Raw genomic sequence first — 21,248 nt, 5'->3', positions numbered from 1 at the left:
GCTCAGCACTTGCAACCTAAATAGTGAAATGGTCAAATACATAAGTTTTAAGGTCGTTTTTTCGAGTTTTAACAAACTTCCGAAAAGCAGGTTTCGAACAATTCGTCTCTACATTTTGTACTTATCTAAATCAAAGCCAGGCTAATCAAGGCCAAAAAATCCAAGCCAGGCCTCATTAGCCCTAAATGATCTATATAATCGTATATACACAAAGATTTACTTAGGTTATATTTACTATTTTGGTTGTTTGGTTAGGTCTACATAAGTAAATTGTACCTACATAATAACCGACATAGTCAGTAACGTTGCAAATAGTAATGTAACTTAGTTCATTAAGTTAATGGTGTTTTTCTCCTCGTTACAGATCACCATGGGCCAGCGATACTTAATAACTTTTTGTGCCCTGATCTTCGTCACGACGGGCTACTGTCAGACTGGTGAGTGCACTCACTAATTAATTAATATAAGCTAACGAATTAATTCGTTTTGTATGTTTTTGTGGTTTACACAATATGTATATTTCTATTAGAAATACTTGGAACACACCAAATCAAATTTTATATTTTGTAAGTCATACCATTAAACTTCACATTTGATGATGATTATCATAACAACAGTAAATTCAATTTAACCACTTTCAATGAGGGTTTTTGAAATTTTTTCTGCCACCGGGTGGCGCCACGTATGCGTCTGGTCCAAACAGCTGTCAAATAGTATGGAATTGTAGGTGCCGAACTTATTGTTTATTGAAATTCTGTTATATTGGAAGTGTTATTGATTTTATTATGGACTACGGTCAGAATAAGGTTTCCGAACTAAAAATTGAGCTAAGAGAGAAGGTGCAAAAGTCACTGGTACTAAGGAAAAGCTTGTTGAAAAATTTGTTAACACAATATGATTTAGTTTTTTTTATTTACTCAACCGCAATAGTAAAACAATAATGCAGTGCTTTAATTATAAAATAAAAAAAACACTAAAATCGTTCACTATTCATAGTAAAGATAAGCACTTTGACAGTTATTGGACCTGACGACTCGGTGCTGCCACCTCGTGGATTGCCATTTTAGAAAACCCTCATTGAGCCAGATAGGTACACCTGAATACCATGTTGTACCTATAAAAAATCTGACTACTCACACCACACAAACCTGTTTTTAGCGGATAATATTTCAGATGACATTGTGACGTTAAAATTATGTGTGCAGAAACGGAGCCGCCAACAACGGTAACAACCAAGGCTCCAACAACAACAACGGCCGTCACCTCCACAACAACAGCCTGGGAGGAGACGCTGAACGAGGGCCAGGCCATCCAGAAGGCGCTGCAGTACCTCCTGCAGCACCGCCAGCCCGACTGGGGCTGGGGCAACGACACGCACCACGTCATGCTGACCCTGCAGGTGAGGGACGGTAGCAGCACGCGGCAGTAGCAGCACCACGCCGTACAGAATACACGATACAGCCACGATACACGCCGTATAGGATACAGTATCAAGAACACGCCATTCGGGAAGTCTGGCTGACTTCGAAAATATCAACAATTCTACAGTTTTTACAAACTCATCACTCACACAGATAGCTTAGTTGGTAATTATTCCTGAACCATAGTTTTAGCAATAAAGCTTCAAAACTATTGATCTAGTAAAGCAACAATGTAAGTATCTCTAGTGTTTAGAAGTTATAACAAACATTGAATCAAGTTGGAAACTTGTTAAACTTCGCATGTAATTTCAGACAAAGTATCATCCTCTAACAAATTGACTTACATACATTGTCCAATCTAATCCTATAGGTAAATTAACGGAATTTATATTATACACCTTGAAAGAAAGAAACATTAGGGTATAATTTAGGTGGTCACCAAAAATATTTTTAAGACTCTAGGCTGAGGCACCAAATAAAATAAACAACTCCAAAAAAAATAAATTGACTTTATTAAAAGGGCACTAAAGTATATAATATTACGATCCAAAAAAAATTAAATAACATCAGAAAAATCGCAAATCTCGCACAAATATTATTTTTGGTTCCCAAAATGGATTAATGGTCACCAAATTCTATCCAACTAAAAGATTAATATTACTACCAAAAATCAAAGTTAGTGACGAAAACGAATCGCTGCAAAACCGACTCCACGTAATCTTGTCTGCCCTACCCCTAGAGTGCAATTCAAAACCGCGTAGGCGCGGAGGGGCGAGGCGGCCTGCGAGCTGAGGCGCAGGTAGTTTTAAGGCTCGCCGCTGCGGCTGAGGCTGGCCGGCTCAGAGCCGGCCAGCAAGCCGAAGCTGCGGTGGTGAGCGTGAAAACCATCTGCGACGATAAGCTCGCATGGGACCGCCGGAGCCCTGCAGCGCTGGAGCCGTGACAGAAGCCATGCTTGCTGCATGTTGCGTGCTTACGTTTTAAACGTACTGAGTTACAGACAAATTCATATAACCATAAATAAGCGACGTACGTTTGGGAACCCCAGTATATTAATTGGTATTTGGGAAATATTCTGGCGATCGTTAGCTTTTTTAGTCTAACAAAAATGACCAGATTAGGAGTCATGGTATTACATAATTGGTAACATCTAAGTAGTGACAATATATAATATTTGGTCTAAAGTGTATTTTAAAGGCGTCCAAATATTTTTTTAGTAGTCAATAATACGAAAAAATGGTTTTCTCTAATAATATTTTTGGAAACGTTATTTGGTGACCATTTATCCATTTTGGTAACCGTTTAGAATTTTTTTGGTAGTAAAATAGGTACTTTTTTGGGTGGTGTTTAAACACAAGCCGAAACATTAATTTGCATAGAACATAGGTGGTACCAGTTTTTACAGAGATTAAAAGTTCTAGCTATATTCTGCCTAACTTGTCATGCAAATATTTTTACTTACATACATTATAATTTTATATTATATCCTTGAACATAATCCCTGATAATATTTGGCATATAACCAAGTGGGGTGCCATTCTGGCAGGTAACCTGTCAGCGCCAAACTCCGATATATCGCAATACCGCGTATTGGCACCTCTGTTAATCTTAGGATTACACTGCCAGTACGATTGTCGATATGTTCTACATGGGTGCTTGGCATGTGGATTATAGACTAGAGATCTGCTAATTATACTCAATATGGATGACCAAAGTGTCCAATCTAGTGCCAGTCTAGTGGAGCTAATTTGTATAAACTCACAATCCATATGCTTTTTTTTCGGATACAGTACCTAATAGGCAGGTACTACGTGGCAGGCCAGACTCGGCAATTCATAACGTAAATATAGCATCCTTATAGAAGGTAATGTATAACCTGTGGTAATACCCTGTGGTAATCTTCTTCTTCTTGGCGAGTTAATGGCAATCGAGCTTAAAGGAGGCTCTGTACAGATGTTGGGGTATACTTACTGGCTATTCGAAAATGGGTAATAATGAGTTTATTGTGATTTCAGTTGGCCAACAACACGGGCAAGGAGATCGAGCAGCAAGGGCTGGAGATGCAGCTGTCAGCCAAACAGATGGAGATAGAGATACTGCTCATGATGTCCAAGTGAGTCCTCCAATATGTTTCTAAGCCACCAGAAGTGGATGCAAACCTTAAAATAGGGTAGGCTTCCGTCCTAAAAAAAATGTGGGCACATTCACCCGATATGGTTGAAAATTCTCATTCATTAAATGCAAATACATGTATGAGGGAGAACATAAAGGAACACCAGTGAGTAAATAGGGGTAGCACATAACGAATTTAGGTAGATTAGAGACATAGGGGAAATACCTGTAGTGTAAAGTCAATGAATATATGTATTTCTCCGCCTTCTATTTAACAACATGGTGTTGTAAGTTGTCAGTTTCATTTAAAATCCATATTCACATCTTCCACAGACACCACGAGTCTCCTCCCCCCCTGGGACGCCTGGCCGCCTACACGCTTGCCCTCGGCGCTCTCTGCAAGGACCCTCGGTCCTTCCACGGCCGAGACCTGGTGGCCGCACTCTTGCACCGGGAGCCGCCTCATGACCTGGAGTTTGCGTACGCTACCCTGGCTGCCTGCTCCTCGGCTGCTCATGTTAGACGCCGCCATATCAGGAGGCTATTGGATATCGCTAATGCTGCCTCTGATCATAGTCTTGGTAAGTGTATAATTATTTTTCACTTTTGAAACCCTTGTTTTTATTACTTTGCCACTTAAACTGGAATGAAAAATACGTTGCATATCCTGAACCGCATGAAGAAAAGTAGTAAATAAGTTCAACTTTGCAGCTCAGATCTTAGAAATCAAATTGATGAAGAGACTGTTCTATTCAATAATTCCGAACAAGTATGAAGATCTGTAGTTTGATACCATTGAAACCTTACTTCCAAATCCGTTCATCTGATCCAACCATCATATAATTATATTGACCCTCTTGAATAAGTTGTACTACATGACATCTTGCTACCAACGGGTAGTAGCACGTCTTTCTAGTCCATCCGCCAAATAACCATACAAATTCTCTTCCAGACACGATCTCGATGGTGATCCTGGCGCTGCGCTGCGTGGTGCAGGACCACCGGCACCGCAGCCTCATCCACTTCGTGCGCCGCCCCATGGCCGGGCTCGCGCGCCAGCAGCACTCCGACGGCAGCTTCGGCACGCTCACCACCACTGCGCTTGCTATACAGGTACGGAGATCTTAGGCTTGAATAGAATATTGAAGGTGGAAATATTTATAGAAGTCAATGTTCAAACGTATTCATAATAATTATGTAGACTTATTAAACCCAACATATCTTACACTGCGTCCTTAATTACCACATGAAATGTCTCCTGCTAGTTGCATAAATATTTGCGATTCTTAGGTATTTGAAGTATTTTGGTATATTGAAATTTGTACGAGTAGAATTTTCCACCTTGTATCAAAACCAGATAAGTATTTGGTTACTATGAAATATCCATTTTGTCTAATTGTGATAAGTAATAAGATTTTTTTATATTTCTTCAGGCTCTCGAAGACTCAGAATCAGGCCCCGGCGCGCACCAGCACTGGAGCTTCCCCGCGGCTCGCAAGTGGCTCGTGGCTCGGCAGCGCGCCGACGGGGGCTGGGGCGGAGTGGCTGACACTGCGGCCGCTGTGGCTGCCCTCACACCAGCCTCATTGGCTGCTGTCAGGCCCCCGCATTGCTCTGATAAGCTGCTTGATAACCGACATGAGCCTTTAGGTACCTAATAATAATTCGTTTATTTTCTCCACACACTTGGTGAATAAATGTGAAGAAATAAAATTGCGAAAGGATTTCTTTCAACACGTCTGAATTGGCCAGAGTCTGAGGGGGAAGGTCGGGGTCCTCATCTCAAGATATCTTCGAAAAACTTACACACACGTTGTTGGCACTACAATTACTAGGTACTCTGCCTCTTCATAAAAAAATGCAGGATTAAAAATAAGCGCTGCACCTACAGCACTATCAACTGGTCTAGTAGGATACTAAGCTCCTGTTTCTTCAACATTCTATGCTCTTCCTACTCATATAAACTCTGATTAACACTTTATGATGGTCAAAGCTAGTCCGTTTTAAAATAGAAACAAGGTTGGCAGCAAAATTGCCACTTCAAAGTCATACGATCCGTACTGTAACAGTAACTTATCCTTACTAATCAGTATCCTTACATTCCAGACAGCAACGGCGGCGACGGCACCCTGAAGCTTGCCTACCAGTCTGGCAGCACCAGCAACGACTCGGAGGCACGTAACGTGTCCTTCACTTACACGCTGTGGGTCGGCACCAACGTTACTGAGAACTACACGCTGCACATGGTCGCTCCGAGGTAAGGATTGAGTACTAGGCTTGCAGGATTAGCAAGAAGTACAGGATAGCACCAGCAACGACTCGGAGGCACGTAACGTGTCCTTCACGTACACGCTGTGCAGCCCCGGATCTTCAATTTATTTTAGGCGGGGCAAAAACTGAAAAATGCCGCCCCGCCTACCTACCTACTTATGTTTATTTTCACCAACGATTGTAACTTTTTTGGTAGGTAAATGACTATAAAAAAGTGTTCAAATCATTGTAGGCTCAAACTGTTGGCCAGGTTTAAGTAATGTGAGTCGAGACAGATTAATGTACACAAAAAGTTATTTTTGCTACATTTGACTTATAGAAGGTAAGACAGCGTAGATTTGACTTATGAAGATAACAAAGGAACGTCTGTATAATATTGCGCGAGCGCAGCGAGCGCGAAATTTTTTGTGCCTACGACACAAAAGTACCTGATTAAGTACATTGTCAAGCAACAAAAAGCCGCGAGCGAAGCGAGCGCGAAATTTTTTGTGCCTATGACACAAAAGTACCTGATTAAGTGCATGGTCAAGCAACAAGTAGCCGCGAGCGAAGCGAGCGCGAATTTTTTTAGTTATTGGCCTCGATGGCGCAATGGTCACCATGCCGGACTGCCGAACCTGAGGTCCCGGGTTCGATTCCCGGTTCGGTCGACATGTGTGTGATGAGCATTTTTGTTGGCCGTGGTCTGGGTGTTACAATATGTATAATTTATCAATATGTATATATGTAGCTATATGCAGTTTATCAGTTGTGTTAGCACCCATAACACAAGTTAATTAATAACTTACCATGGGGCTAACCGACCGTGTGTGAAAATGTGTCCAGACATTTACTCACAAATTAAACTGGGAATTATGTACAAATAAAAAGAAACCGTGATTAGAGCGAGTGTCATTAAAATTTGTGTTCGTTGATTCGGTGCGTCAATAAAAATAATAAACCATCAGAAAAAGAGCGCGTACATTGTCATTTAGTCGCGAGCGTAGCGAGCGAGAATTTCTTCACTTAGTTGGAGGATGTTAAAAGTGAAAAATAATCAAAATGATCAATTAAACAAAGCGAAGGCCACTTTTGTAGAAACTTTGCTTGTCAGTATCATGACACTTATCAAACGGGTGTAATTTCATCGACATTTTCTGGTGGTGGGGCGCCCCGCGGCGCCCCTGAGACCGAGGCGGCCGGTTATTCGCACACTCTGCACCGTAGGTTAAGACGGCCCTGTAGATAACTATTATGGTAATCTGTGATGTAGGATTTAAAATCACGCAGCCGCCTGATTTTGCCGCCCCCTGAATTTGCCGCCCGGGGCATGGGCCCCGACTTGCCCCCCCCTAGATCCGGGGCTGACGCTGTGGGTCGGCACCAATGTCACTGAGAACTATACGCTGCACATGGTCGCTCCGAGGTAAGGCTTGAGGCTCACAGGATCGGGAAGAAGTATATTAGACCAGTTAGTGATACCAAGTAAAAGGGTAAAAGGGAATGGGAAGAAATGACTTCTACCTCCATCTATGAAGGAATTTTGCTAGCGATGCGATGTTGGTAGTGTAACGTTTGCGCAAAAGTGACAATCATCGATAGTGGGTATTTCCATCTGATGACCCAAAAAACGAAAGGTCCATTTAGACTGGGCGCCAAATAAAGATGTCAGCATAATCAGATGGATTGTCTGGTACAAAGTTCGCCGAAATTGCATAATTGTTTGGAAGAGTTACCGTGACCCACAAAAAGAACTCATAGATAAATAGGCCACGGAATTTACCAATGTATTTTCTCCACAGGAATGTATCATTCTTCCACGTGATGCAAATCGCAGCGGAGATGCACCCTAAGTTCAAGTTCGAAGCTAGCGAGTGGCCCAACGGTCACTACGTGCACACCATCGCTGGGCACAAGGAAGAGCCCATGGGCTACCACTACTGGCTGCTGTACCGTCTGCCCGAGATCCCTGACCCTGCCAGCCCGCCCGGCAACCAGCTCGTCGCGCCCGTCGGTAAGAGAATATTGCACATTCTTATTAAGCCTTTTTGCTATCATCAGTACATGGAAATGAACCCACTCGTAATTGAGAGGTTTGATCCACGAGGCCACCACGACCTTACATAAAAAACGATAAAAAACCCTTGAAAACAATTACGAACGTTGTATCACCTCTCTTGCCTGCTGCGTGCCTAAGACTCTGTATGTCGTGCTTTCGCGCCTAGGGTACTGAACCGATTTAAATAAAATTGGGTACCTAGAAAGGACATAGGCTACTATGTACCACGGAGAACAGCTAGTCTGTCAATAAGTTCTGACATCTTTAATCCTCTGTTTCCAGGTGTGGACGACTTACTAGTTGAAGACGGGGAGCATTACCTGTTTTGGTACAAGAAGCTGTAATTCTGCCACCATCAGTCACCATCACCGTTACATTTGAATTATATTCCTCCTATCATCCAGTTAACCATTTTCAAAACCACGACTTTTATTTAAAACCCTATTTTTTCGAAGAACTTAGATATAAGATTTTGCAGTCATGTTATCGTATGTATTTTAATAGAATTATTAGTGTAGGAACATATTTATCAAGCAATCGTATAATAGTGAGTTAAAGTTGAATATTTCATCTTTCCTGACGCATTATGTAGCTGTGATCAATTCTCTCGTTATACTAGAGAAAGTTTTTAACATCACACTTTGTTAGTGTCAAAATGTTTGCTGTGAATGATACCAAAGATGAGAAGTTTCCATTCCACGCTTAAAAGGCGTTTTGATGTAAATATTTATGTTGTTTTAGCATTCAATACCTATGAAACTACACATTTGTATCTTATTTGCTAACAATAAAATGTGTAGGTCCAATGATAGACCCTTGGAAAATACCTTTCGCCCCACCTTGGAATTCGCAATTTTCTGCTAATTGTAAACTTTCAACTGCAACTTTTGAATGTAATTTATACAAGTATTTTACTGACTAAACACATAATAATTAAACATTCCGTTATATGTAACTTATCAATAAAGTCGTCAGAATACTGTAAAATCAATCGTCTACTTTCTGTTTCCTTCACATAATATTATGAATATGACTTTTTATCAGCGATTACCTAGCATGCATTAGTTGGCATGTAAGATAGCATTTAGATCAATGTAGTAAGATTCGTGTTAACGTAAGCGATTCTCAATTTAAAACATTTTTAATAAAACATATCGAGTTTATGGGAGATAATGTTCTGGTACTTTCTAGAGAAAATGAAAATTTCAAAAAGCTCACTGTATGACGGTATTTTACCTGCTAGATATGAAAGATACAGGAGTTCAGTTCAGCAAGATCAATTACATGCGAATGGCAAGACATACTGGATAAACTAAAGAACAGAAGATTATGTAAAAGTAATTTCTTATAGAAAATACTTATTACATACAAATTTATAGTTTCCATACCGTGTTTCAAATCGAAACCAGCACAGTACATATATATTTTGTACTATACAATATTTCCATAAACTCGGTATCTATTGTAATTCTAGTTATTATATACTTACTGTGTAATCTCGGAAACAATAGATTTTAAAACTAATCATTTTAGACGAGACTGAACGCAGCGTTATCTGATTGAAGCGTTAGACTAACATTTTTATTGTACCTATTAAATGGTTCTTAATAAAGTATGAAAATTCAGTAAATATGGTGTATTATTTATTACATTGTCCTTATTTGGGTAGTTTTAAAATGAGGTATGATTGTTATTACAACTACTGGACCGACTTGAACTATTGGACCGATTAGAAAAATCCAGCTTTAGTTAGCCATACTCGAAAAAGGCATTTTAAAATGAACGGTCAACTAGATACTACTGTTGGCGAGCTTTAAATTGTGTGTGACGAACTATTATACAATTATATTTGAAATAAGAAGTGTGAGTTAAGATCCAACATTTATTAAATTTGTACAATTTACACATAACACCAATTAGACACGTCGGCTAGGTATCGCTACCTATACAGTGCACAGAAAGCTACAAAATCTTTCATATATTGCTTAGAAAATGGAAAACAAAGTCTTCATAAAAATAGCATTTGAATATACTTTTATATTTGAAAGTGCTTATCGTAAAAAACCTTACATTTACATAATAAGTCATTAAATAACTTAAACGCATACAACCTTCATTCACAATAATATTGTTGGAACATAAAATAATAATGCCTTCATTGAACTGAACTGTAAATTAAATCTACACGAACATAAATTCTCTCTGTTCACAGATAACATAAAAATTGAACTATTATCATTAATGTTAAAATACTATTCCTAAACCAATATCGTTCGCACGTCACAATAGTGTCTTTAAATTCAAATATCTCATGTACATTAATATAAGTGCATCGTCTCAAAAGAGAACGAAAGTAACGTTTTACAAAATGCTTTCTTCTAAATTAAGGTACTTTTTAAATGCCAACTGCCGACCGCACATGCCATGACTGCACTACTGGTTTGTATGTATTGACATGAAACCGTTTGGATCGAAGCGACAGCTGTAAGTGCAGTCGCCGTCAAATATTTACCAGTAGCAGTCGACAGCTAGAATTCAAAACGCACCTATAAGGCCGACTTTTCAATCACCTGATAACTTTATCCGAAGATGATTTTTGACGTTTTGACAACTTTTGTATATGTTATGGACCATGTGATTAATTCGGGCATTATTTATAATGCCCGAGCATTATGAATAATGTCTAGCTTTATCGGGCCAAGTGATTAATAACTATCTTAACTTCATTATTTATCACATTGCACGGGCATTATTATATTGCTACATGATAGTTGGGCAATTTGATAATAAAGCTATATTTTATGCGGTGCGAGGGTGGCAGTTGTTCTAATAAATAAATCCTGTTACTTGCTACAATGATTATTGTTTTAAATTATATGTTCTATTTTAATGGGAAATTATAAGTCTAGCCACAAAATTATTAATTGGACAATTGTCATCTAATTTACTAACTCGGCCTCGTTTTTCTTGATCTCATTTTTCTTGGCTCGTTTTTTTATGGTAGAATTTAATTTGGATTCAAAACATTGTATTAAAAACTGAACTTAGTGACGAAAGCGAATCGCTGCAAAACCGACTCCACGTAGTCTTGTCTGCCCTACCCCTAGAGTGCAATTCAAAACCGCGTAGGCGCGGAGGGGCGAGGCGGCCTGCGAGCTGAGGCGCAGGTAGTTTTAACGCTCGCCGACGCGGCTGAGGCTGGCCGGCTCGTGCCGGCCAGCAAGCCGAAGCTGCGGTGGTGAGCGTGAAAACCATCTGCGACGATAAGCTCGCATGGGACCGCCGGAGCCCCGCAGCGCCGGAGCCGTGACAGAAGCTATGCTTGCTGCATGTTGCATGCTTACTTCTCTGCTCTGTCAATTGATATGGGATGTGTTATATTTAGTTTATTTTAAGTTAAATGTCAATAACAATAAAAAAAATGAAATTAAAGATGTTTGTATTACTTTGCCCAAAAGGTCACGGGCAATATGTATAGTGCCCGGTCAATTTGATTGTTTGAATAATTATTATCAAATTGCACTCTCATATTGGGCATTATTCATAATGACCGGGCATTATGTATACTGCCCAATTTATCACTTGGTCCATAACATATACAAAATATGTATTCAGTCCTAACATAGAAGTTCACTGATGATTGAAAAATCAGGCCTTGAACAGAATATACCCATAGCTTTTATAATTAAAAGCTAATTAACAAATACCAAAACCTAAATGAGATTTGGATATTTATTTACACGACTTTTATGAATAATAGTAACAAGCTATTTATGAAATAATATAAATTATTACTATTATTCCTGTATCCCACATTAAAGAAAATTCAATAACTTCTAATAGAGATAAATAAATGAGCAATATTGATATACGTAATTATTATTTTGTGCATAATTATAAATTATTGTGATAATATAATTTAATAAATGTGTGCAAACAGCTTGTCTAGCAGATAATAATATCCATGGGAACTTACACAAAGAATTATTAAGTATAAACGCGAAATAAAGTAATAGGGGATTGGTGTCTTACGTGAGATTTTTCGTCCGGATATGAGAATAAAAAAAAGTCTCTTAATTCAGCCGTATATGGAAAAAATTATAACAAAACATGCTAGCAAAACATTAAAAACTTGAAATTATGTTCATACTTTTTCTTTGTGTAAGTTGTAATTATTTTTCAATTATTATTGGATCTAAAACGTTTTTATATAATATAGCTAGACGCTAGATAAGTAGAAAATCTTCAAGTATATGTATAAAGAGCTGTCATACATATCTTTGAATCGATTCTAAACGCATTAGGCAATGAAACCACATTTTTTGACGTCAAAAGTAAAATAATATTTCAAAATACCAATTAGTTAAAGGTAAAAAGGCCACAAGACATAGGAAAACTATGCTGAGTGATTTCAAGACTATTATGGTCTTACTACAAAAACTTAAACATCTGTCAAACCCTTGTCTAAAAAAAGTGTGGCTGCAAAAGTGGACCTTATTTCAACGACATATTTTTTTAGACAAGTGTTAAACTGACGTTTAAAAGTTTTTATGGCACGACGGTTATAATTTTAAGTAAGGCAAAAAATATAAGAAAATCAGAAGATTGGTATGTAAAAGTTATTTTAAAGAAATTACTGTTGTTTCAATGCATAACACGGTTCAGTCATAAGACATTAAATTCGAACATTTTCTAATTGGCAAAAATATTGCATCGTCCAATACAAAGCGGACTATTGCTTATTGAAAATACATATTTATATCAGCTTTCAGCGAATATTATGTACAAGTGGAATAGAACAAATAAAATACTTAATAAATACATATTATTTATATCACATAGTACCGAAGAGGTAATAGTTTCAGGTCAAATCACTTTATAGTTAAGGCTTGAAGATACTGGGTCGAGGTTTTTGTAATAATAAAAAATTTCGAGGATTTTAATAATGCAAGAGTTGTTCATTTTAAAAAACATTAATAATGTAAGTTTTCACAAAGCCGGACAGTAAGGTCCAGCGAGCAAAGAAGTTTTTAAACAGCCATTAGCATATCAGTGGGAGACAAGACGAATATTTTTTTTACAAAATTTAAACATGTTTACCAACCCAGTCCTTACATTGAATTCAAAATTACTTAACCCTCACATGACCACGGAGATATTGTATAAAAAATACAAAAAAAAAATAATATGACAAAGGTATAAAATGCGAATTTAAATTATATCACTGTAACATAATCTAATATCACGTGAAGGTTAAAAAGAACATAGTTGAGTTACTCGCCTTAACTGGTCGATGACGTAACGGTGGTGACGTCACTAGACGGTGATGGCTATCTTGTTCATGACGGTTGTGTATGCGAGCCCCAGCGCCCACGATACCTCGTGACCGTGCACTTTCTTGAATAGCTGGGGATTATAAATACAATCAATTAGTATGTGGCTGGTATAATGAATGAAGTTTAAACAAGAAGGTGAAAAACGGTTACAAAGTAAAAATATTTTATGGAAAAAATTAATAAAACGACATCGAAATCGGCTTCAAAAGTTGAGTTGTATCTCATGAACTGTGATAGGTAGACAGTTGAAATTAGACTAAGAAACAGAATAAGACTATTGAGGGGACCTTATATACAGTAAAAATGTGTTTTTTTGCCGTCTTTTATTTCGTAATTATTTAAGAACGGTAGTGCGCAATGCTGACTTACACTAGCGGGTTTTATCAAGGTTTCACCCGCATCCAGTGGGTACAACCTGAATTCAACCAGTTAAAAAGTATCCTATAACCTTCCTTAATAAAAAGGCTCAATAAAACTGAAATATTTTTTATACCGAACTTGTATTTCCTGAGATTAGCGTGCTCAAACTAACTTCGACTTGTGAACTCACCGAAATAGGCTTATTATCCTCAATCTTATAAGCATCTTGCAACAACGTAACGATGTACACGAGGTCTATGCATGCGTACGGCTGGTCGACGTTGGCGGCGCTGCAGGCGCGGAGTGCGGCGCCGCGGTACTCTGATACCGACACCTCGCCGCCTGACATCACGTCTGGGAGGAGGAATATAGGTTTAATATTAATGGCGTTTAATGTGTTGATATATCGGGTGTGTCGTTCACAATCACATTAAATCATATCGCATATACTTTATGATATTCTATGGCGAATTGTAAAAAAAATAACCTAATCCATTCAGTGGTTTAACCACAGGAGTCATTTTTCGTTTTTATAATTTACAACATCATGTGTAAAGCAGAGATAAAGTTAGGAGTATCGTATGTTTTGATCAGTTGACAGCTGTCAGTTTTCAAGGGAGAATTTCAGTTGTTTGTAATGACTGACTTTTATATGGTGTTCTAATTTTTGCACATTTTTATTCCATTTACTTTGTTAGAAAAAATCATTTTTTTATTTTTACGTATTTTTCTTTTATCTTTGTGTTAATCGATATATATTAACCAGTATATTAACGCATTTCATTTAATGTGATTATGAACGAAACACCCGATATAAGTACTCTAGAAGTTGTAAGATGGTGGCAAGAAGGTTCTAGAAGGAATATGGACCCTAGACTATATTCCTTCATAGTCCATAGTCATCCATCTTTCCTCCATAGTCAGGCACTTCCTTGAGGTAAGAAATAATAGGACAGAGGAAACTAAAAGGCTTAAATATAAGGGGAAGAGTAAAACTTAACGGGATGGCAAAATTTCAACGGGATGGATAAAATTTTACGGGGCGGCTTAAATATAACGGAATGGCTCAAATGTAACGGGGTGGCTAAAATATAACGGGGTGACTAAAATATTACGAGACAGCTGTCAAACTGACTTAACAGTAGATCCAATATCATCTGTAACACTCACCAATAATACCAGCATCAGCAGCCACGTCGTAGAAGTAGCTCATGGCGGCCACGCTGCCGAGCGGCGGCCGCTTCGGCTCCCAGTCCAGTGTGGCCAGCACGTAGCGACGTACCACCGCGTGACATGCCTCGTATGCGGCAGACCGCTTCGTGCCGTGGGCGCGGAACTCGCCACTGGGAATGAAGAAAATATACGGTTAATTTTACAAAAAAAGGATGATTATGTGTATTTGTCAACAACATAAAAGGGCGATCTATGTTTTACTGGACAAGATAAAAAAAGGCTGACACCCTGTATAATTTATCACCCTACCTATAAATAAAAAATAATTATTTGTACTAAGGTTCGGTGACGATCACAAATCAGCGCACGTTTTCAGTACCACATCCTCCGAGCCTTTTTCCCAATCACGTTGGGGTCGGCTTCCAGTCTAACCGGATTCAGCTGAGTACCAGTGCTTTACAAGAAGCGACTGCCTATCTGACCTCCTCAACCCAGTAACCCGGGCAACCCGATACCCCTTGGTTAGACTGGTGTCAGACTTTCTGGCTTCTGACTACCCGTAACGACTGCCAAGGATGTTCACTGACAGCCGGGACCTACAGTTTAACGTGCCATCCGAAACACAGTCAATGGTGTCTAAGATATACTTAGAAAGTACATACAAACTTAGAAAAGTTGCATTGGTACTTGCCTGACCTGGGATCGAACCCGCGCCCTCATACTTGAGGTTGGTCCTTTACCCACTAGGCCACCACGTTTTCAGTACCAAACCCATCAATTTTATATTCACATTTTAGATGCTATACCCCAAATATAACACAGTATACGGAAAACAGTAACTTACCTAATAAAGTACTCCTTGTTAGCGTACGTCCACGGCTCCCGCTGTATGATAGGGTCGACACACACGGAGCGGAAATCGCGCGTGGTGTTGTCGCTCGCCTCGCTGCGGAATACGCCGTAGCGAGCCGCTAGGAGACCTAGGTTTAAGTAACTGAAACAAATATGTATTATTAGATATTTGCAACGGCGGATCCAGGGGGTAGGTCACAAGGTCATGACCCCCCCCTGGGCCAGGTTCAGGACCTAAGAGGACCAATAATTGAAATGGTTAAACACGATGTTTTATGTTTTTGTTATAAGTATGAGACAATTTTTATTCCGAGTGAATAGGTAGATACCTACATAGTTACAGGTAGAGTAGTTTTGCAGAAGAATTCGTGCTCGCAACGCTCGCTCTCTATTCTTTATTTACTCTTTATCCGTAAACAAAAGGAGGAAACGGACCCTGTTATTAAGAATCCGCTGTCCGGGTTGTCTACATTGCATGCTGTATCTCATGCAGGGCCGTCTTAACCTAGGGTGCAAGGTGTGCGAATAACCCGGGCACCTCGATATCAGGGGCGCCGCGTGACGCCCCACCACCGGGAAATTTCGAAGAAATTACACCCGTTCAATAAGGAAGTTCCACATTGTATCATGATACTGACAAAAAAGTCGCCTTCGCTTTGTTGGATTGATCATTTTGATTATTTTTAACTTTTAACATCCTCCAACTAAGTGGAAAAATTCTAGTCTGTACTATGTCTGTACTGTATTTCTAATTGTTTATTCACTCAAATGGCACTCGCTCTAATCACGGTTCCTTTTTATTTGTACGTAATTCCCAGTCTGATTTGTGAGTCTTCAAACAAATAATTTTAAAAAGATCGCGCTCGCTGCGCTCGCGGCTACTTGTTGCTTTACAATGTACTTAATCAAGTGCTTTTGTGTCGTAGGCTCTAAAAATTTCGCGCTCGCTTCGCTCGCGCAATATTATATATACCTTGCCTTGATAACCTCATAAGTCAAATATAGCAAAAAAAATATGCTAATGGAGTCCTCAAAAACAAAATAGTTTGCGCTTCCGACTGCTTGTTACTTTACAGCGCGTTTTAAAACTTATGAACTTTTTGTGTCCCAAAATTAAAAAATTTGAGCGCTCGCTTCGCTCGCGCAAATTTTTGCAATTACGTTGTCCTGTCTCGACTTTCATAACTTAAATATGGCCAACAGTTTGACCCTACAATGATTTGGAAACATTTTTTTAAGTCCTTTACCTACCAAAAAAGTTACTTTCGTTCGAACGCTCTTATTTATATTCCTTGTAAAGAACTTCCATCAATATGTACTACTCAACATCTTTCAATAGATACATAGGTGGGTGATGATTGCACCCAGGCGCTACATGAGTTAGACACGGCCCTGATCTCATGAACCCTTACAAATAGAAAGACAATTGAAGTTTTCATAGAAAATGTTTTACTGTTGCTGCAATAAAAAACGTACGCGCCCTTTTCTGCGTACACAATACTTTTCAAACGTTTAGTCTTCAACCAGAAAAAATTCTTGCGCTTGCTATGATCGCGCTTTCTTGTATTTGTGTTGTATATTTGTTATACAGCAAGAAAGCATTTTCTTTTCATCTACTTTTAGTCCTCGAACTGAATAAAAATTTTCGCGCTCGCTTCGCTCGCGCCTTTTTCAATTTCGCGTCTGTGATTATGTCCAAGAAATCGCGTTCACTCAGCTAGGACCATTTCCTACATAAAAACACTTTTTTTAACCTTAGTCCTCGACCTGAACAAACATTTTCGCGCTCGCTTCGCTCGCGCTTTTTTTTTTGGCACGTGTGTGTAGTATTACTACGTACGAGAAATTGCGCTCACTCTGCACGGGCCATTTTCTACATGAAAACACTTTTCTTAACATTCGTAAAAATTTCGAGCTCGCTACGATCGCGCTTATTGTATTTATACTACTACTTTTAATATTAAAAGAAGTATACGCTACAATATTATATTTTTTGTGACTTGACCACGACTGTGTGACCCCCCCCTGGCGCCGGAGCTGGATCCGCCCTTGGATATTTGATAAGTTGGGAGGAGGGTAGGACGATAAGTTGCTATATAAGCAGCCGAGTACCGGTGCCTCCCCCATTCGTTCATCGTCCGGCGTGCGTGTAAGACGTATTTTGAGGTTATTTACCTATAGAAAGATTGTTATTTTGTTAAGAGTTAGTGCGTGATTCATATTTATTGTTGTAAATTGTGATTTATTTTAACAATTGGTTTAAGAAATTGTAATGTTAGTTTTTAGGTTATAAAGTTGTACTTTTTTTTATTAAATCCGCTTCTGATTGCTAAAATCAGAAGTGGGATAGTCTCACTCCCACTATATTTTTTTTTTTATTTCAGTTTAGATTCATTGGCGTTTTCTTAAGTACGACGCCAACTGAAGTTTTACTGTTCTATTTTAATTTTGTAATGGATTCCGTAACGAATTTATTTTAATTTTGTATTTGTTTTTGGTTTTCATGTGCTTGAGCTTAGTACGCTGATGCTGTTGGGACTCTCACGTGCTTCGGGTGGAATGAGTTTCTGCCTATGTATTGCTGTGATGTCCGCGAACAACATGCCTCGCTCCTACAATGCTCGAGATGTTACGGGAAGTATCCTGTAACGTACTTATCTCTACGTAAATGGTGAGATCAATCCGGTTTGTAATCCGTCTTGGTGGTTTATTGATTAAAAACATACTGAAAGTGTATGAGAACTTGAGTTAGATTCTCAGGTGCCATTGATAATGACCAACAGGTCGTTTTTTAAATACAAAATGTTAGATAAATGTTGAAAAGCTTGAACAAGGTGTTATACAAAATGAGCTCCGGAAATGAAAGCCAGTGGATACATGGTATATCAAGCATTGAGGTCAGGTGATCTGTTTTTTTTTGTGATTAGGTACACATCGGAAGTAATTATGCTCTTAGCTGTATTAAGTGGAAAAATGTGTAATAATGTACCAACCATTGGTATTGCCACTTATGAGTACTCTGTGTAGCAAAAGCTGAAGTGAAGTTAACTACACGTAAGTTATCAAAATGTAATGGTAGTTGTGTTTTAAGTATTGCTGCCACGTGATTAGTAATGATGATTTCTTTGAGACATAGTTGCAAAGTTGAGTTTGTTTGTCAAAGCTATGCCTCGAATTTATTTCTTTGAAAGCGAAAAGCTTTTCAGATTTTGATGGTCAGAAGTGGCCGAGCGTAATTTATGCTGTGAGAATTGTTCGCAGAGTTGTACACGAGAATATGTTACGGCAAGGCGGCTGTGTCGTAAGCAAGCGCTGCTGGTTGCGGCACGAGCGCTGCTGAGCCGGTGCTGCTGGTTGCGGCACGAGCGCTGCTGAGCCGGTGCTGCTGGTTGCGGCACGAGCGCTGCTGAGCCGGTGCTCTCCTCGAAGAATTGTTGCTCTGGGGCAATGTTGCCTTTTGGGCCTTTTGTCGGTGTGGTGTACCTAGTTGGTGCACCCACGGCCTCTTGACCCTGTGGGTCCTCTTGTCGGTGTGGTGTACCTAGTTGGTGCACCCACGGCCTCTTGACCCTGTGGGTCCTCTTGTCGGTGTGGTGTACCTAGTTGGTGCACCCACGGCCTCTTGACCCTGTGGGTCCTCTTGTCGGTGTGGTGTACCTATCGGGTGCACCCACGGCCTCTGGAAGCTGGTCGGCTTTGCAAACTGACCAGTCGCTATGGGACGTGCGCTCATAGTGTTCTTTATTAAGCATGGTAGTCAGTTACTTTAGTAATTAAATTGTTTGAACGTTTTTGTTTACGTTGACTGGAGCTGTTTATTGAAACTTGACTAAGTTACTAAACTTTGAAGTTCAAACCTTATAATTTATTAGTTACTTTCACATTGATCTGCATGAGGATGGCATGTGTTGGTGCACATATTTTTCACCCGCAGATAATGACGATGATGATGAAGATATTTCGATTGAAGACCAGCCAGCCCAGCCACGGCCGGTGCTTGCATCAGAACCAGTACCGGGGCCCTCGTCAAACCCGACCATCCGGAGCTAGAATCTCCCCGAGGACTTCACACGCCCGACCTAATTTGAAGCCAGATTACCTGCCGAGGACGTCAGGATGTCAGGAGAGGCCGTATTAGATATTTGATAAGTTGGGAGGAGGGTAGGACGATAAGTTGCTATATAAGCAGCCGAGTACCGGTGCCTCCCCCATTCGTTCATCGTCCGGCGTGCGTGTAAGACGTATTTTGAGGTTATTTACCTATAGAAAGATTGTTATTTTGTTAAGAGTTAGTGCGTGATTCATATTTATTGTTGTAAATTGTGATTTATTTTAACAATTGGTTTAAGAAATTGTAATGTTAGTTTTTAGGTTATAAAGTTGTACTTTTTTTTATTAAATCCGCTTCTGATTGCTAAAAGTATTTATTTATGATATATATAAAAATGAATTGCTGTTCGTTAGTCTCACTAAAACTCTAGAATGGCTGGACCGATTTGGCTTATTTTGGTTTTAAAATGTTTATAGAGATCCAGGGAAGGTTTAAACGATACGAAGTTCGCGGGATCAGCTAGTTTATGATAAATATGGTTATTACTATTATTAGAACAATGAGGAAAAGTTTACAAAAATATATACTTTGGAAGGCTACATAAATTGTGACGAGACACTACGAAAATGTTACGGAACGCCGCGAAATTGTGACAAGACACTACGAAACTGCTACGGAACGCCGCGAAATTGTGACGAGCCACTACGAAACTGCTACGGACCGCTACGAACTAGTTACGGAACACTGCAAAACTGCTACGGAACGCTACGGAACCACTTTTATTTCCTTATTCTTTTCCGTAATAAGCCCATTTTTACACGTCGTTCCTAATCCACATTAGTTTAAAAAGTGCGTTAGTACAATACCTGTGCGTATATAGCGTGATGTTGTCCCCAGCAGGCACGACATACTGGTCGGCGGCAGGGTAGGCGGGCTTGTCGCCGTCACTCAGTTGGTACGTGATCTGTGTCGAACCGCCGCCCAAGTCCAGCGCTGCCATTGTGTTGCCTTCTATTAGACTACTACGTAACGCTACGAAATTACTACGCGACGCTACGAAATTACTACGAAATAGTGCGATAATGCTACGACGGAACTACGATACCTCTACGGATCGCTACGAAATAGTGACAAAACACTACGCAGCCTCTAACGGAACGCTACGAAACAACATTTTTATTTCTCTATTTTTTAAAATAAACTTCTTTGAGTACTATACCTGTGCGTATATAGCGTGATGTTGTCCCCAGCAGGCACGACGTACTGGTCGGCGGCAGGGTAGGCGGGCTTGTCGCCGTCACTCAGTTGGTACGTGATCTGTGTCGAACCGCCGCCCAAGTCCAGCGCTGCCATTGTGTTGCCTTCTATTAAGCTACTACGTGACGCTACGAAATTACTACGCGACGCTACGAAACTGCTACGAAATAGTGCGATAATGCTACGACGGAACTACGCAACATCTACGGAACGCTACGAAATAGTGACAAAACACTACGCAACCTCTACGGAACGCTACAAAACGACTTTATTTCTTCATTATGATACAAAATAAACTTATTTTAGTATAATACCTGTGCGTATATAGCGTGATGTTGTCACCAGCAGGCACGACATACTGGTCGGCGGCAGGGTAG

At 39.6% G+C, this 21,248-nt stretch overlaps 2 protein-coding genes across 3 annotated transcripts in view; one reads left to right on the top strand and one right to left on the bottom strand.

The window, feature by feature from the left end:
• Positions 1-306: 306 nt before the first annotated feature.
• LOC110371690 (uncharacterized protein CG3556) lies at positions 307-9,472 on the top strand. Its single transcript, XM_064040371.1, has 9 exons — positions 307-437; positions 1,206-1,399; positions 3,437-3,534; positions 3,867-4,114; positions 4,486-4,646; positions 4,967-5,183; positions 5,640-5,790; positions 7,586-7,797; positions 8,125-9,472. The coding sequence occupies exons 1-9, from the start codon at positions 341-343 to the stop codon at positions 8,184-8,186; spliced, it is 1,440 nt and encodes a 479-aa protein (XP_063896441.1). The 5' UTR covers positions 307-340; the 3' UTR covers positions 8,187-9,472.
• Positions 9,473-9,710: 238 nt separating this feature from the next.
• The window catches only part of LOC110371757 (ectonucleoside triphosphate diphosphohydrolase 5), a 26,405-nt gene continuing 14,867 nt past the window's right edge, over positions 9,711-21,248 (bottom strand). For both annotated transcript variants that reach the window (XM_064040373.1, XM_064040372.1), the window contains exons 8-11: positions 15,556-15,705; positions 14,709-14,881; positions 13,729-13,892; positions 9,711-13,248 (exon numbers count right to left, since the gene is read on the bottom strand). In XM_064040373.1, coding sequence (XP_063896443.1) covers positions 13,159-13,248; positions 13,729-13,892; positions 14,709-14,881; positions 15,556-15,705 — 577 coding nt within the window. In that variant the 3' untranslated portion in view covers positions 9,711-13,158. The remainder of the gene's footprint in view (positions 13,249-13,728; positions 13,893-14,708; positions 14,882-15,555; positions 15,706-21,248) is intronic.

The sequence above is a fragment of the Helicoverpa armigera genome, chromosome 22 (genome assembly GCF_030705265.1).
Source record: "Helicoverpa armigera isolate CAAS_96S chromosome 22, ASM3070526v1, whole genome shotgun sequence".
Lineage (NCBI taxonomy): Eukaryota > Metazoa > Arthropoda > Insecta > Lepidoptera > Noctuidae > Helicoverpa > Helicoverpa armigera.
This window is presented reverse-complemented; position numbering and strand designations above follow the sequence as displayed.